Source organism: Phalangium opilio, unplaced genomic scaffold (genome assembly GCF_054372755.1).
Source record: "Phalangium opilio isolate 3A_F unplaced genomic scaffold, DU_Popi_V2 ptg000017l_1, whole genome shotgun sequence".
In the NCBI taxonomy this organism is placed as follows: Eukaryota; Metazoa; Arthropoda; class Arachnida; order Opiliones; family Phalangiidae; genus Phalangium; species Phalangium opilio.
The window spans coordinates 10,687,666-10,702,654 of NW_028324151.1; the positions used below are offsets into that span (position 1 = coordinate 10,687,666).

A 14,989-nucleotide genomic window follows, 5' to 3' on the forward strand; every position below is an offset into this window, starting at 1 on the left:
AAGCATTGAGCTTTCTCACGTCATAGGTTTATCGATTTCTTCTAAAGTAGTACATGTCGCTGGTGGCGATCCAAACGGCAGTCCTTAGCACTATCAATTTTATCGTCTGCGCGTCTTTCAAAAAACACGTGGGTATTTGTTTACGCCTAGGCTTAGTGTCAAAATGGAACCAAACGTTGATGTAGATTTAATTTTAAAAGATTTTCAATCTAACGAATTTTTTCAAACTGACGAGTCTGGAAAAAGGTTAAAACAAATTGAACTTATGAGGGATTCGGGCAGTTTAAAAAAAGTTATTGAGGGCATGCTAACCCAATACGAGTTTTTATACTCGAAACATGATAAATCAAGAGGAGGATATTCTTCCTTTTTATATACATGGTGCAATTGGGTGAACCAACTAGTATTTTCAAAAGATGGAGTGGATCCTATTATAAAATATAATACGGAATACGAATGTGAAGTTGTGAACTAATGAATGTTATTCAGTGGATTGGTTGGCGCGTTATTGAACTTCAAGGTAGAAATAAACGGATCGATGATTTAGAAAATCATGTTTCAAACAAAGTTGATGCACTCTTTTCACAAAAGAGGCCTTACGAAGAAGAGATTAGCGTCAATCAGGCTAAAAAAAGTAAATTGCGACACCTAAAAACAGATAGACTATACAGTATGAACAGGCTTGTAGGCGGGGTTATGGGTGAAATTTGGAAAGTAAATAAAGAAGGCATGCAAGTACTTAAAAAAATTAAAAAGGGCAAGAAACCACTTAGTCAAAAACAAAGAGACAATGCGCATCTGCTATATAAAATTGCATTATCAATTAGAAATTCAGAACAATCTGTTGGTGATATTCCTGATGTCATAAAAATGATAAACAAAGGTGGTTTGTTTATTGCGAACCTCACATTAATACCATTTGTTTCACGACTCATTAAAAATGTTGTTGACCAATACAGGTATTGGACAAGTAGTCCTTACCCTGGTAAAGTAATTAGTAAGTAGAACTAAATGTACACGTTGTTACGTAAATAATTAGCCCATAACCAAATGATTATGTTATTTTTAGAGGAAACCACAAAAGCTGTCAAAGAGGATAATACGCTAAAGACCGAGTTTCACGCCATTGTGTCAAAAATTCCAGAAGTTGTAGAGAACAATTTTACAGAAAGCCAGTTAGAAACATTTAGAGTAGTATTTCAGAGGAAATTGACACACGCAAAAATAGCAGATTTAATAAGAGGGGATATACGCCGCAGAAATGAGAAGAAAGGAATGAGAGGGGTTGAGGGCCAAAATTTGCGTTGTATGTTATACGGTATGAAAAAACAATCTGCTAAAAAGACAGTCACTGTGACAAAGAAAGCACCAATAATCAAAACAAGCAAAGGGCAGAAAAAGAAAGGAAAGGGCAAAAATGCAACTACAAATGACCCCAATAAAATGTAACATATTTGTGATAATAACATCAAACAATCATTTAATACTCTAGAAAGCAATTACAAACGGTAAATGCTAGGCCTAATTTAAACCGCATAATTTGATATTTTTGATATTTTTTTATTAGTTTTAGTGCTAATTGTACCTCTCTTATATCCTACGAGGATAAGGTTACGTGTGACTGGCCTGCCGTTGTCACAAATAGCGTAAAAATATGTTTTTTCCTTATTTTTCACATATGTCTAATCCAACTTTGCGGTAAGACGCCTCTGCATTTTGTGAAGTTTTTGTGCATCCCTTAATCAATAAGGCCCTTCGTGCGCTGCTATAGTTTATACTCGTTAGTTTCCCAGCTGTCACATACTTCATTTGGCTGAAAAGAGTTTCCACTGCCGAACCGTTAATCCGTACAGGATAAATATATTTAGAAGGATGCCGAGCTGTGAAATCTTTTATATAGTCAATGAACCCATAAATTGATATTCTCAATAGCTCAAACGTTTGCCACGCGAGAAACTTGGAATTTTTGGTCATCTTTTCATTATCTCCCATCCTTTCACTAGCCCATTCTTCGAAATATTTTAGTCCTTTTAGCATGGACTGTATAGGAGGTGAGTCTACATTAGAAACAGGCTGCTTAGAGAGCAAACCTTCTTCGAATATTTCATTACACGCCTTCAAATATGCGTAACAAGCCATTACATTTGACTTGTCAACTGGGACGTCTTCAAACATTGGGTTTGCATAATTGTACAATTCCCCCAAAACTTCCATTTGCTGCATGATCCTTGCGGGAGTTACATTTAGCTTCGTCCAGGAATCTCGTTCTATGTGGGATTGCTGAAGCCTCTTAACTTGCACCAATTCGTCACTGTCCCTTCTGTCATCTTCTCTTTTTTTCATTTGGTTGATTTGCTCCCAACCAAATCTAACACCATTTTTGGTAAAATCTCTAGTTCCTTCAGACTGGGAATGATGCAGGGCGTTAACCATATTCTTGAGTTGGTGGCTCGGACATACCATCCAATAAATCCACCTGTCCTTGGTACACCAATTTCGTACCTTTGTGCTAAACTGAAAGTCGTACGATCCATCGTCATTTACAGAAGGTTCAAGCGCCTTAGTGAACCCTAAGCTTTGCCTTAACGAAGCCATATTGCTGCTTCCTCCATCGCAAACTAATAGCCCTATTGCCAAACCCACAGAATGGAATGCAAAAATTGTCTTCAGAAGTGTGCTTGTAATGGCTGCGTGGGTTACTGGCTTAGAAAACATGAAATATGGGCCTATGATGTCGTATGATGTAGTGGTGCATCGCCACAGGTACTGTAAAGCGTATTGTGCTTCCAAAACCTCAGAAACCTTGTTGACTTTATACAAATCTTCCAAAGATGTATATTCACTTGGATCCATAGCAGCTCCCATGAATTCTCCATTTTTTGAATTCCAAATTAACTTTCCAATGATTTTTACTTCGTCAAAAATAAGCGCACCTTCTTTGATAGGGTTTCCATATTCAGGGTGATTGTCTACAAATTCATCAAACCTCTTCGATTCCTTCTTAAGATGTACGAGGTCTATTCCCGCTTTACTTTCAATCTGTCGAACTTTGCCTTTTAAAGTATGGATGCTTGGTAACAGTAAAAAATCAAAGGATGAAAGAGCCTCGTACGCCGCAGGTGAGCGAGAATAGACACTAAGTGCCAGTCTGTAAGTAAGGGGACTCCATCTATTGCCTTGAGAGCCTTTTTTACATTTGTCTTGGTCATTCAAGAAATCATTTTTGTGCGCTGGTTTACTATTTAACTCCCACGCTTTTTTTAAAGCCAGTCCCATGGTTTTATTTTTCATCATTGCTATATGAAAAATTTCATCTAGTTCTTTTCGTCCTTTAAGGTTTATTTCAGCAACAACTTTGGTCAGCTGTTCATCTTGGTCTTTATTCAGTTCAAAGCTTGTTTCAAGTAGCCTTTTTTCAAGATTGTTCACTTTTTGAGTTAAAACTGAGCGTTGACGTTTGTTTTCCAACAATCTTTTACGCTTTGATTTTGGAGTAAGAACACTAATCCTACATCTTGATGAAGGTGACTGTCGCTTTAGTTTGGTTTTTGGGGTAGTCTGTTCTTTCTGCTTTCGGTACTCCAACATATATCTGACATTGGAAGTTCATTGTATATTAACAATTATAAATGTAAAGATTTATTGCACGCAAGCAAGTTTTTACCTGCTAAGACTGCGGCAATTAGAACATTGGTAAACCTTGTTCGCAATGTTTTCCTTGGAGGCATTGGATGGTGGCTTGAACCATGTTAAGCAAATAGAAGACTGGTATCTTTTGAACGGATAAACAAACTTCTCAAGATTTTTAGTACCTTCCATTCCAACTGAATTCCCCTATTTTACAACAAGTTGTTTTAATAAAACTGAAAAACTATTAAATCGAACACCTAATTTATCGTACCTTATCTATTCCTGCACAAAAACGTAGTTTTCAATCAAGGAGGAAATAGCGTCAGTCACTACTGAAGTATTTAGCGTTTGATTTTCAAAATGGTAGTAGTTTAATTCTTCCGCACTCTTGAAAAGTGTTGATATCAATAACGTCCCTCTGGATGAAAATAGCAACCGTCTTGGAGCATCGTAATATGATCCTACATCCAATAATCCTTTTTTGTGGTAAATCTCCATAGAATCTACTAAGCCATCATGGCTTTTTACATGTTTCATACCAATTTCAACTGTGTGATATAAGAGAAGTCAGGTCTCCGTCAATGTATACAATAATGAAGAATGTTTCTTACCGTTATTAAAAGTAGTTTCAACAAAGCATTTTATAGCTGATAAAGCTAGAGGAAGGGTAAATTCAGGACGCTCAGCATCAAATGATTTTGACAGACATTGTGGTTTGGTTTGATTTTGGAGAAGCGCTCGTTTTGGGTAAAAATCTTCATCGGATATGCAGGTTCCTTTATCAACAAACAGTTTTCTCTTACGTGTATTTTCGGAGAGGTTCAAACGTTGAAAACTATTTATTTCGTCCCATTTCTCTGAGGGAACTTTAAATCCAAATATCTCTGATTGAGTCGACACGTTAAAACAATTAAAACAAGACTCAGTTTGAATTTCTTTGGACGTTAAGCCTTTGCTTTCCAGCGGGTCTATATGAACTTGTACACCAATCTCGCGTATATTTTTAATTAGGGTGTTACATTGTGTTTGCTGGTTTTTAAAATTTGAATTACTTTTCTTTCGGGGCATTTTAATCCTTTTATCAAGTGGTAAACACGACTAATAACTAACAAGAAATCGTCGTTAGCAACCTAGCTGGCTCCGAGCTCTGGCAAGCGGCAACCCGATACAACACGAGAAGTTCGTCTTTTCGAACTATATTTTAAGCCGATTTACGCATGTTCCCTTGTGTAAGTCCGCGAAACCAGCTCTATCTATAGGGGGGGTTGAAACGGTTCTGAGTTAAAAGGGGGTTCTACAAAATGCATGTCAGAGTCAAAGGTTGCCGATATAAACTTTTTGTTTTTATGGATCTATCTACTTTTGGTCATATTCACAAGCAAATCGCAGAGAAAGCGGTAGTTATACCACAAAAGATTAAGTAGGCCTGAGCATAAAAATATTCCATAGATCTGAGCACCAACAGATATCATAGAATTGTGCACAAACACAAGTCATATGCTTATCTAGCTTAATTAGCTGCAATCGCTAATACAGCTTAATTAGCTGCAATCGCTAATACAGCTTAATTAGCTGCAATCGCTAATACAGTTTAATTAGCTGCAATCGCTAATACAGCTTAATTAGCTGCAATCGCTAATACAGCTTAATTAGCTGCAATCGCTAATACAGCTTAATTAGCTGCAATCGCTAATACAGCTTAATTAGCTGCAATCGCTAATACAGTTTAATTAGCTGCAATCGCTAATACAGCTTAATTAGCTGCAATCGCTAATACAGCTTAATTAGCTGCAATCGCTAATAAAGCTTAATTAGCTGCAATCGCTAATACAGCTTAATTAGCTGCAATCGCTAATACAGCTTAATTAGCTACAATCGCTAATACAGCTTAATTAGCTGCAATCGCTAATACAGCTTAATTAGCTGCGATCGCTAATACAGCTTAATTAGCTGCGATCGCTAATACAGCTTAATTAGCTGCGATCGCTAATACAGCTTAATTAGCTGCGATCGCTAATACAGCTTAATTGGCTGCGATCGCTAATACAGCTTAATTAGCTGCGATCGCTAATACAGCTTAATTAGCTGCGATCGCTAATACAGCTTAATTAGCTGCGATCGCTAATACAGCTTAATTAGCTGCGATCGCTAATACAGCTTAATTAGCTGCGATCGCTAATACAGCTTAATTAGCTGCGATCGCTAATACAGCTTAATTAGCTGCAATCGCTAATACAGCTTAATTAGCTGCGATCGCTAATACAGCTTAATTAGCTGCGATCGCTAATACAGCTTAATTAGCTGCGATCGCTAATACAGCTTAATTAACTGCGATCGCTAATACAGCTTAATTAGCTGCGATCGCTAATACAGCTTAATTATCTGCAATCGCTAATCTAGCTTAATTAACTGCGATCGCTAATACAGCTTAATTAGCTGCGATCGCTAATACAGCTTAATTAGCTGCGATCGCTAATACAGCTTAATTACCTGCGATCGCTAATATAGCTTAATTAACTGCGATCGCTAATACAGCTTAATTAGCTGCGATCGCTAATACAGCTTAATTAGCTGCAATCGCTAATCTAGCTTAATTAACTGCGATCGCTAATACAGCTTAATTAGCTGCGATCGCTAATACAGCTTAATTAGCTGCAATCGCTAATCTAGCTTAATTACCTGTAATCGCTAGTCTAGCTTAATTACCTGTAATCGTTAGTCTAGCTAAATTACCTAAAATCATTCAGTTTTTGCAACGAAAGAGAGTAAAATCAAATAAAAGTCCGCGGTAAAACAGCGTAAGTGCAAGAGTGGCTTTCTTCTCGGCTTTATCCCCGGTAAAACGCCGTAAGTCCAACAGTATGACATATAGGGCGCAACAACGTAAGTCAAAGCATGATTAAAAAACATGAAATTAAACATACTTAAAATTAATTTTTCTCAAAAACCATAAAAATGGTCCTAGAAAATGGTTTAAATTTTGATATAAAACCGTTCCCAAACGTAACAAACGAATATTTCATTTCAAAAGGGTGGCCACAAAATGGCTAAATTTGAAAAAAACTCCATGTTATTTCTATGGGAAAATTTAACTTTTTCACCAAAAGGGCTGAATCATTTTAAGCAAATGAAAACCACCCTTAGCAACTTTATTTTTTATAAAATAAACTAATGAGTGGATCTTTTTGAAATTTTAACCACATATTGAGGGCCCGAATTGTAGTTCTGTGGAATTTTTTCAAAGCAGTTAATACGATACAAAAAAAGTTATAACCAATCAAAAAACCATCCTTATACATTAAAGTCGGTATGAAGTCTTATCTAAGAGAGCTATCGCTCTCCTAGAAGGTATCGCCAATGCTTATCGTATTCGTTGATAGGTCTAGATGGGCGAGAAAATGCTACCGTTCGGTTGCTATCTGTAAATTATTGAATTTGTACGCGCAACCAAAATGTTAAAAACTGTAAAAAAAATTCATGTATAATTTGTTTTTCAATATTCATGTAACTATAATTTGTTTTTCCAAATTCATGTAATTTGTTATTCATTTCACTGTATTTTAAAAAGAGAAAAAATAGAGAGAAATATCTCGCAAGTCCATCGGTCTCGCAAAGAGATGAGGAAAGGGGAAAGGCCCCAGAAAATGCCTTCCCCTCCCCTCTACCTCTCCCTTGTAAAATACCTACCAAGGGAGGTAAGAGCGAAACGAGACCCCTTTTTTGCCTTTGGACAGGCAGTCTAAAGAAAACCACATCATGGCCACATAAACTAGTGGTAACCACATAAATTAGTGGTAGCTCCGCAAACATAGGAGTAGAAAAAACTTTAGTAAAATTTAGCAAAAAGTTCAGCATGAAAAATAAACAGTTTTTTCTTTAAAACAAACTTAGTTCGTTGATTAATAAATTAAAATTAACCATCGTAAAACAGTGCGATTAGCCTACAATCTGTTTCAGTCCGGATCGTAGGTAATTTCCCAGCTCTCCTAAACTGAACCACAGAACGTCAGAAGATACCAAAAAGGTCCGCGAACTTGGACAAATAATCTTCACTATCAGACTGGGCTGCTCATCACGGTCTCCAGATAGCTAACTTCGATGAAAACATCTGCATTGGGCGTTCTACTTGGTCGGCTAGGGGTCTGGCCACCACTATCGACTACGTTTTGGCAAAAGTGGATGATAGGAAAAGTATTAAAATGGCCAAAAGTCGCGAGTCATCAGAGTTTCGCCGTAGTTGAGCGTTTTATTGGCGTAGATATACTGGGCCTGTTCACTCCCTTAAAATAGGTCTTGTGTTAATTCGCGGATACGCGGTGACCGTCGTCTGCTATTGTGTATGCTAGAACTTCCTCGATTTGTGTTTGTAGTGAGGACAGAGTAGCTGGTAATGTTTTAAAGGTATTTAAAGGTATAATATGGATTCAAGTAAGGTTATCGAAGCAATCGAAGAGCTCATAAAACTAGATACGTTTAAAACAAACCTCGATAATTTAGCTATAGCGCGAGCAGCTTGCGTCGTGATGCGCGTGATCTAGTGTGCTATGACTAAACCAAGGAGCATAGTAGTCTGAACTACTTTCAGTCGTGAGTTTGCAATTCCATCAGTCACTAGTAAACTAAATAGTTATTGGCGAAACTTTGATGTCCGCGTTTTTTAGCACAGGCTCTATGGCCATTGTCATACTTTCCCTCTCATCCACATTTGGTTTGGTAAATGACGCAATGTGGTCGCTTCTCATACGAATGGACATAGATCAAGAAGGATTAAGAAGTCTAGGGAGGCATCATAATGCTATAACGGTCGCATTCAAAACCCACAAAACCAGAGCGGGGTCCATACCGGTAATTATCAATCAAATGCGTTGGCAATGGCATTCAGGTGTACCGGAACGGTTGGTGGAGTACAATCAAAAGGTCGAGGATAGTATCCAATCTCAGAGTGAATTTACACACGTGTTGGTTGACGCTGAGGCTAATACATGGCGGTAAACCACGGGCAACACCAAAAAGCGAGTTCACAAACGATAGTTTGACAGAGAGGTTAAAATGGCCATCGGTCTCAGAAAGGAAGATAATAAAGCTTATCGAAAGGCTCGGGCAATGGAACTGTCGAAGACCTATCTTGAAAAAAAGCTATCGTTAAGCAGTTAGTCGCGACCAAAATTAAGCAATTAGCTACCGCTCCCTTAGAATATGTGTTCGATTGGGTGAGGTCATTTTCTCTTTCAAATTTCATTTAGTCCATCAACATTTTATGATGAATCGCTCAACAATCTCGAACGTTGCGATTTAGTTCGATTAGGACTGTTCAAGTTTCATGTAAATGTGTTTCACTTTAAACCTTGAATATTTATATTATAAAGGATTTCACAACCCTTTCGAGATATAAATTGTGGGATATTAAGTTTCAGTTCCTTATCCTTTATCAATTAAAGGAAAGAGCTAATATTCAATTTTCATTTCTTAAATATAACTGCGTATAAATTAATGGATATTTCATATTAAACCACGTAATCAAAACAATTAACTACCAAAAGCATCTACCTTATGCCTCAGTGTGACAAAGCTAAGGGGAAATGCTTAAGGTGGTAAAAGCCGTCGAATAGAAGTTGATAACCCAACGCCAAAAAGAAGACTTAGCTGGGCATATTTCTAACGTTGTGATGGTGTTTTCCTTGAAGTTGATGTAGTGATGGCCTTATTGAACGTCTCAGTGTCGCTTCATTTTTTAACTTATACACGACTATAATTGGAAAAGCAGAAACTTCTCAGGAAGTGAAGGCGCAAGTCCTCTGTCCGGCTGGGAGTAATTTTATATTTCAACTATATAAGGTAAGAAATAATATTGAATTATCGCGTTTTAGCTTCCTACTGAGCAGGAATTAACTAATGACCTTAAATTGCTTGTTTGCTAAAACATATACAAGACTAGTAAATAGGAAGAGCACAAATAAATCAATAAATTTTGGATGTAAATATTTTTATTTTAGTAGAATATACAAGAAAGCATATCCTTTAATTTGAAAAATTTCTAATGTGCGTTTTAAGTGTAGTTAGGCGAAATCTTTGTAAAAGCAGGAATTTATCGCATGGTGAAAGTGATACAGCTACAATCCCCCTCCCTTGCTACAGTTACGGCGTCACTGTAGGCAGGGATAGATTTTTAGAAGTAGGAACGGAGAACAGAGTAATCTGGGCGCGCGTCTTAGTCCCGGACCTCCTTCCACGGGACGGACGGGGGGTATGAAAGAAGAGGCGGGTCATAACAACAGAGGTAAAAAGGAATCACGTATTTTTCCCCGTCCCCGTCAGCAACGTCATCAGAACGTAGTTTAAGTGAGCCAATAAGATAATTTAAACTTTTCGCTACGTGTTAGAGGGGGGGCACTCTACTGGGCTATGAGTCGGACTGAAGTAAATACTAACCGTTCTCCATTCCTACTTGTAAAATTAAATATATCCCTGCTGTAGGCATGCTGGAAAAAACACCAGTCGCGAGTCATAGGTCTCTTTCACTAAAAGACGAAACCGTTTCAATTAATCTGCCAATAGGCTGAATGAATATTTTATATATTCCACTTTGAAATATTTTTGTTTTCAAAGAACGTAACTAACTTATAAGAATTTTCATATTTTCTATTTTGAAAGTTGTTAAAATTAAAAGCAACTCACATTTATTTAAAATGTGTCTCACTTTTTATGGCAATAGCCCTTAAGCTTACTACAAATTATCAGAAGTAAATAGAGGTACGTTATCAAAGAGGTTTCGAGAGGCGTCAAGGTATGGTTTTTTTCTCGCACCTTCCTAAAATCACGTTTTTGGCGGGAAGTCGCGGATGAATACATTTCCCCGAGACAATTTTCTATTCGTCTGTCCAGGTTGAACGATTTTAGTGGTGGCGAGTGTAAGAAAATTTCTCTCGATAAGTTGCCTCAATCTTATTGAAAGAATTCAAATTTTGCGCTGCAAACGGTGTTTTTTATGGGAAAGAGACGCCTTACACTAACTTAAGTTGGAGAAACCTACTTCCCCTTATTTATTTCTGATATTAAGGCTTTTTGAAGCGTTGCGAGGGGTATATATCGTCGTCAGATGTTACTAAGGCTTAGCACGATTTTTCTCACGCATAAGCTTCAAAACGCGCTAAAACGTTGTAACCTGAACTTTCCATAACACCTGATTTCATAATTTTTATAGCTATCAACATCTGGAGCACGGCCTCTACGCTGGTGAAGCTTGTCTAAGAAAAAATGAAGGCCTTATTGATAATTGTATGGTTATCAGTTATAAAAGACGCTTCATTTAATGACTGTGAAGATAAGATAAATATCATATTGTCGAATGGACAAGACCCCAACAAGAGCGACAAAGATGGTCATACTTCTTTGCTCCTGAGTTCACAGAGAGGGGATCTAGGCATCGTCAAGTTATTGCTGGAAAATGGAGCGAAAATTGAACAGGCGGACAGTAACGGACGAACACCGTTATTCGAGGCTTCCAGAAATGGACATTTAGACGTGGTGAAATTCTTAACAGAAAACGGAGCAGGGATTGAACATTCGGACAATTATGGAGCAACACCGGTATTATGGGCTTCTGAAAACGGACATTTAGAAGTTGTTCGATTCTTAGTAGAAAAGGGAGCTAGTTTTGAACAGGAAAACCAGTTTGGACGAACAACATTATTGGAGGCTTCCGCAAATGGACATTTAGAGGTTGTTAAATTGTTAGTAGAAAAGGGAGCTAAACCTCAACAGGCTAACCGCTTTGGACGAACACCCTTATTGGAAGCTTCCAAAAATGGTCATTTCGATGTTGTTAAATTCTTAGTAGATAAAAAAGTAAACATTGAACAAGGGTGCCTTTATGGACGAACGCCGTTATCCGAGGCTTCTAGATATGGACATTTAGAGATTGTTAAATTATTAGTAGAAAAGGATGCTAAAATTCAAGAGGCGAATAACAATGGGGAAACCCCGGTATCGGAGGCTTCCAGAAATGGACACATCGATGTTGTTAAATATTTGGTAGAAAAGGGAACTAAAATTGAAGAAGGGGATCATTACAAACGAACATCGTTATCGCAGGCATCCAGAAAAGGACATTTAAATGTTGTAAAATTCTTGGTAGAAAATGGAGCGGCGATTGAAAAAGCGGACAATGATGGATCAACACCGTTACTTTGGGCTTCGGAGAACGGACATTTAGATGTTGTTAAGTTCTTAATAGAAAAGGAAGCTGAAATTGAAAAGGGAAATCTTGTTGGACACACGCCGTTATCGGCGAGTTCCAGAAATGGACATTTAGATGTGGTGAAATACTTAGTAGAAAAGAGAGTTAAAATTGAACAGGCGTTCTATTATGGTGAATTACCGTTACTGGCGGCGTCAAAATTTGGACATTTAGAGATAGTTAAATTCTTCTTGGAAGAGGAGGGTAATATAGAGCAGACAGATAAATTTGGAGAAACGGCGTTATTCATGGCCATCGCAAACGGACATTTAGATGTGGTGAACTTCCTAGTTGAAAAGGGCGCTAAAATTGAACAACGCAATTTTTATGAACGCACGCCGTTATTGACGGCTAGCGGATATGGACGTTTAGATATGGTAAAATTATTAGTAGAAAATGGAGCTAAAATTGAACAGGCAGATTCTGGTGGAAGAACGCCCTTATTCGAGGCTTCCAGAAATGGACATTTAGACGTGGTGAAATACTTAGCAGAGAAGGGTGCAAAAATTGAACTGGTTGATAAGAATGGTTTTACACCTGTGTTGGTTGCGTCTCGTAAAGGGTATTTGGATATATTGAGCTTTTTACTGAAAAATAAGGGACAAGTGGAACATGCGGATAAATTAGGCAGGAACCCCTTATCGGAGGCAATACTTTACGGACATTTGCCTGTTATTCGATTTTTACTAGAAAATGGTGCTGATATTAACGCGATTGACAGATTCGATTTAAACGCTATAGATAATGAAGAAATTCAAAATTTAATAACCGAACACCGAACAAAAACGAAGCGCCATGAAAAGAATAAAACGGACGAAAAGGAAGAAGAATGTCACTTGCTTATTGGAAAGAAAAATGTACAGATTGTGCAAATGCAAGCAAAGATAGAGGAACTAAAGATGCAAGTGGCAAAATTGACCTTAGACTATGAATCCCTTAGTGCCCAAAATCAACTTCAATAAAAAAAATTCAAAGATGCCTTGAAAATGGCAATATTCAAAATGTTCAAATTGTAAGGTGAAAGTTTACATGGTTAAATTTAGTAACACCAAATTCGATGAACATTTTAAATACTTGTCTTTGCAATTACTTACAGAAGCAAGGTATGAAAATAAATTAATAACAAGATTAAAAAAATTGTAATATTATGTAATATCATATTACAATAATATTAGTTATTATAATATTACAATAATATTAGTTATTATAATATTACAATAATATTTTTTATTATAATATTACAATAATATTTTTTATTATAATATTACAATAATATTTTTTATTATAATATTACAATAATATTTTTTATTATAATATTACAATAATTCAATTCAATTCAATTCAGTTTATTGTGCAACAAAAAAAGCAGACAAGTCGCTCACTAGATTGTACACAGAAGTTTATGTAAAACGAGATACCAGAACTATTTGAGTAGGATGAATTATTTATAAAGTGATTTGAGGTGCAGTAAGGTTATGTAAAAATTTGAAATTAATTATGTGATAGGGATTAATTATTTAGTCAAGGAACTTGGACAATAAATATTGGTCAACTATTTAGAATCAGATACGAAACTATAGTGAAGTCCGTTTAAAATGAGACGGAAATAATTTTTGGGATAATTAGTCCCGACAATAAAATAAATTTGGGGAAAAAAAGAATTCATTATTAATTGAGTGGAATAAAATGATCGCATATTAAGTATTTACACGGAATAAATCATATTACTGGGAGTTAAGTAACTATTTGAAGAAAATTAACAGTAATTCAATTAATATGGTAAGAAGAATGAATAAGGAAGTCTAAGGTTATGTGAATAACATATACAGGGGATACGAAACTTTTGTTAAATATTTCTTAAAGAATTAGAAAGAATTAAGGGAAGCTTTACGCGACAATATAGTTAATTTTAAAAAATCATTTGAAAATTTTGTATGAATTGTTAAGTGAATGGAGGAATATTATCGCGTGTAAAGGTATTAATAGGGAGTTAGGTAACATAAATTTAAGTCATTGTCAATGTCAACGGATTGATGTAAGAGGATCACTGAAGATATCAAAATGCGGAGGCATGCTGTTGCACGCAACCTGCATTTGTATCATTGGGTTTATTGATAAACGGGGAACGTAAAACGTACAATTAGTCCTAAGATTTTTAGGCACAGAGAAGGCGAGTTTGTGGAGGAGAGAGCTAGATGGGATTCTGTTATTTAGAAGTTTGTGAACGAATCTGACCCTCGAGATTTGCAAGTAATGGGTGAAGTTAGGAATGTTTAAGGTACTAAGTAGGCCCTGATAATCATACGGCAGAGTTGATAAGAAGAAAGTATGGCAAAACTCCACAAATTTTCTTTGCACCCTTTCAATTTTTTCCAAAAGATAACTTGAGCATCCCCCCCATACGATACACCCGTAGAAGGCTCGAGAACGTACCAAGGTAAGATAAAGTTGTCGAAAATGGTAGAGGGAATTCAGTGGTTTGGTGAGCTTACGGGCAACAGCGAGGGTCCTACGGCACTTACTAAACTGGTTATTTACTTGTTCCCTGAAGTAAAGAGCGGAGTCAAATAGTACGCCCAGGTCTCGCACCAGGGTTTTACGAAGAATCGCAGAGCGCTCGATCGTATAGGAAGTATTTATCATACGACAAACGCGCCTGGTGAATGAGACGTGGACTGACTTTTTGGGGTTAATAGGCAGGTTGTTTTGCGCGCACCACCTAGAGATAGCGTTGAGGTCGTTCTGGAGGAGAGCGGTGTCTGCTAGGGAGTTAATACTTTTACAAAGTTTATTGTCATCCGCGAGTTGGAGTAGGAAGGAATGCTGAACCACAAATTGAAGGTCGTATAAATAAATATTAAAGAGCAAAGGACCCAAGGATGACCCTTGAGGGACTCCACATGTGACTGGGTAAGAATAGTTCGTGATAACCCCGTTACATTTAATTTTGTTAATTCTGCCCGTTAGGTAGCTACTTAACCAACCTAGTAAGCCAACCGAGACTCCCATAGAAGACAATTTCGCTAGCAAGAGTGAATGTGATACCCTATCAAAGGCTTTCGCCAGATCGAGGTAAACGGTGTCAATTTGTCCACGAGCTTCAACCACGGGAGAGACAAAATT

The 14,989-nt window shown here is 37.0% G+C and overlaps 3 protein-coding genes across 3 annotated transcripts; 1 reads left to right on the forward strand and 2 right to left on the reverse strand.

Moving 5' to 3' along the window:
• Positions 1 to 9: 9 nt before the first annotated feature.
• LOC149703716 (uncharacterized) lies at positions 10 to 1,449 on the forward strand. The gene is made up of 2 exons (XM_089866953.1): positions 10 to 997; positions 1,070 to 1,449. Exons 1-2 carry the CDS (start codon positions 475 to 477, stop codon positions 1,447 to 1,449), a joined length of 903 nt encoding a protein of 300 aa, XP_089723079.1. The 5' UTR covers positions 10 to 474.
• On the reverse strand, positions 313 to 3,828 carry LOC149703717 (uncharacterized). Its single transcript, XM_089866952.1, has 3 exons — positions 3,665 to 3,828; positions 1,586 to 3,592; positions 313 to 428 (listed from the first exon to the last, which is right to left on the reverse strand). Exons 1-2 carry the CDS (start codon positions 3,817 to 3,819, stop codon positions 1,666 to 1,668), a joined length of 2,082 nt encoding a protein of 693 aa, XP_089723078.1. The 5' UTR covers positions 3,820 to 3,828; the 3' UTR covers positions 313 to 428; positions 1,586 to 1,665.
• A 78-nt stretch (positions 3,829 to 3,906) lies between these two features.
• Positions 3,907 to 4,780, reverse strand: LOC149703718 (uncharacterized). Its single transcript, XM_089867057.1, has 2 exons — positions 4,242 to 4,780; positions 3,907 to 4,178 (listed from the first exon to the last, which is right to left on the reverse strand). The coding sequence occupies exons 1-2, from the start codon at positions 4,696 to 4,698 to the stop codon at positions 3,907 to 3,909; spliced, it is 729 nt and encodes a 242-aa protein (XP_089723183.1). The 5' UTR covers positions 4,699 to 4,780.
• Positions 4,781 to 14,989: the final 10,209 nt, after the last annotated feature.

Bases quoted from the DNA above. Each gene is read 5' to 3' on its own strand.
- LOC149703716 (XM_089866953.1), top strand. From the start codon at position 475: ATGAATGTTATTCAGTGGATTGGTTGGCGCGTTATTGAACTTCAAGGT. The intron at 998-1,069 runs GTAAGTAGAACT...TGTTATTTTTAG, and splicing joins TTACCCTGGTAAAGTAATTA to AGGAAACCACAAAAGCTGTC.
- LOC149703717 (XM_089866952.1), bottom strand. From the start codon at position 3,819: ATGGAAGGTACTAAAAATCTTGAGAAGTTTGTTTATCCGTTCAAAAGA. The intron at 3,593-3,664 runs GTAAAAACTTGC...TTCCAATGTCAG, and splicing joins AATTGCCGCAGTCTTAGCAG to ATATATGTTGGAGTACCGAA.
- LOC149703718 (XM_089867057.1), bottom strand. From the start codon at position 4,698: ATGCCCCGAAAGAAAAGTAATTCAAATTTTAAAAACCAGCAAACACAA. The intron at 4,179-4,241 runs GTAAGAAACATT...TATATCACACAG, and splicing joins TGAAACTACTTTTAATAACG to TTGAAATTGGTATGAAACAT.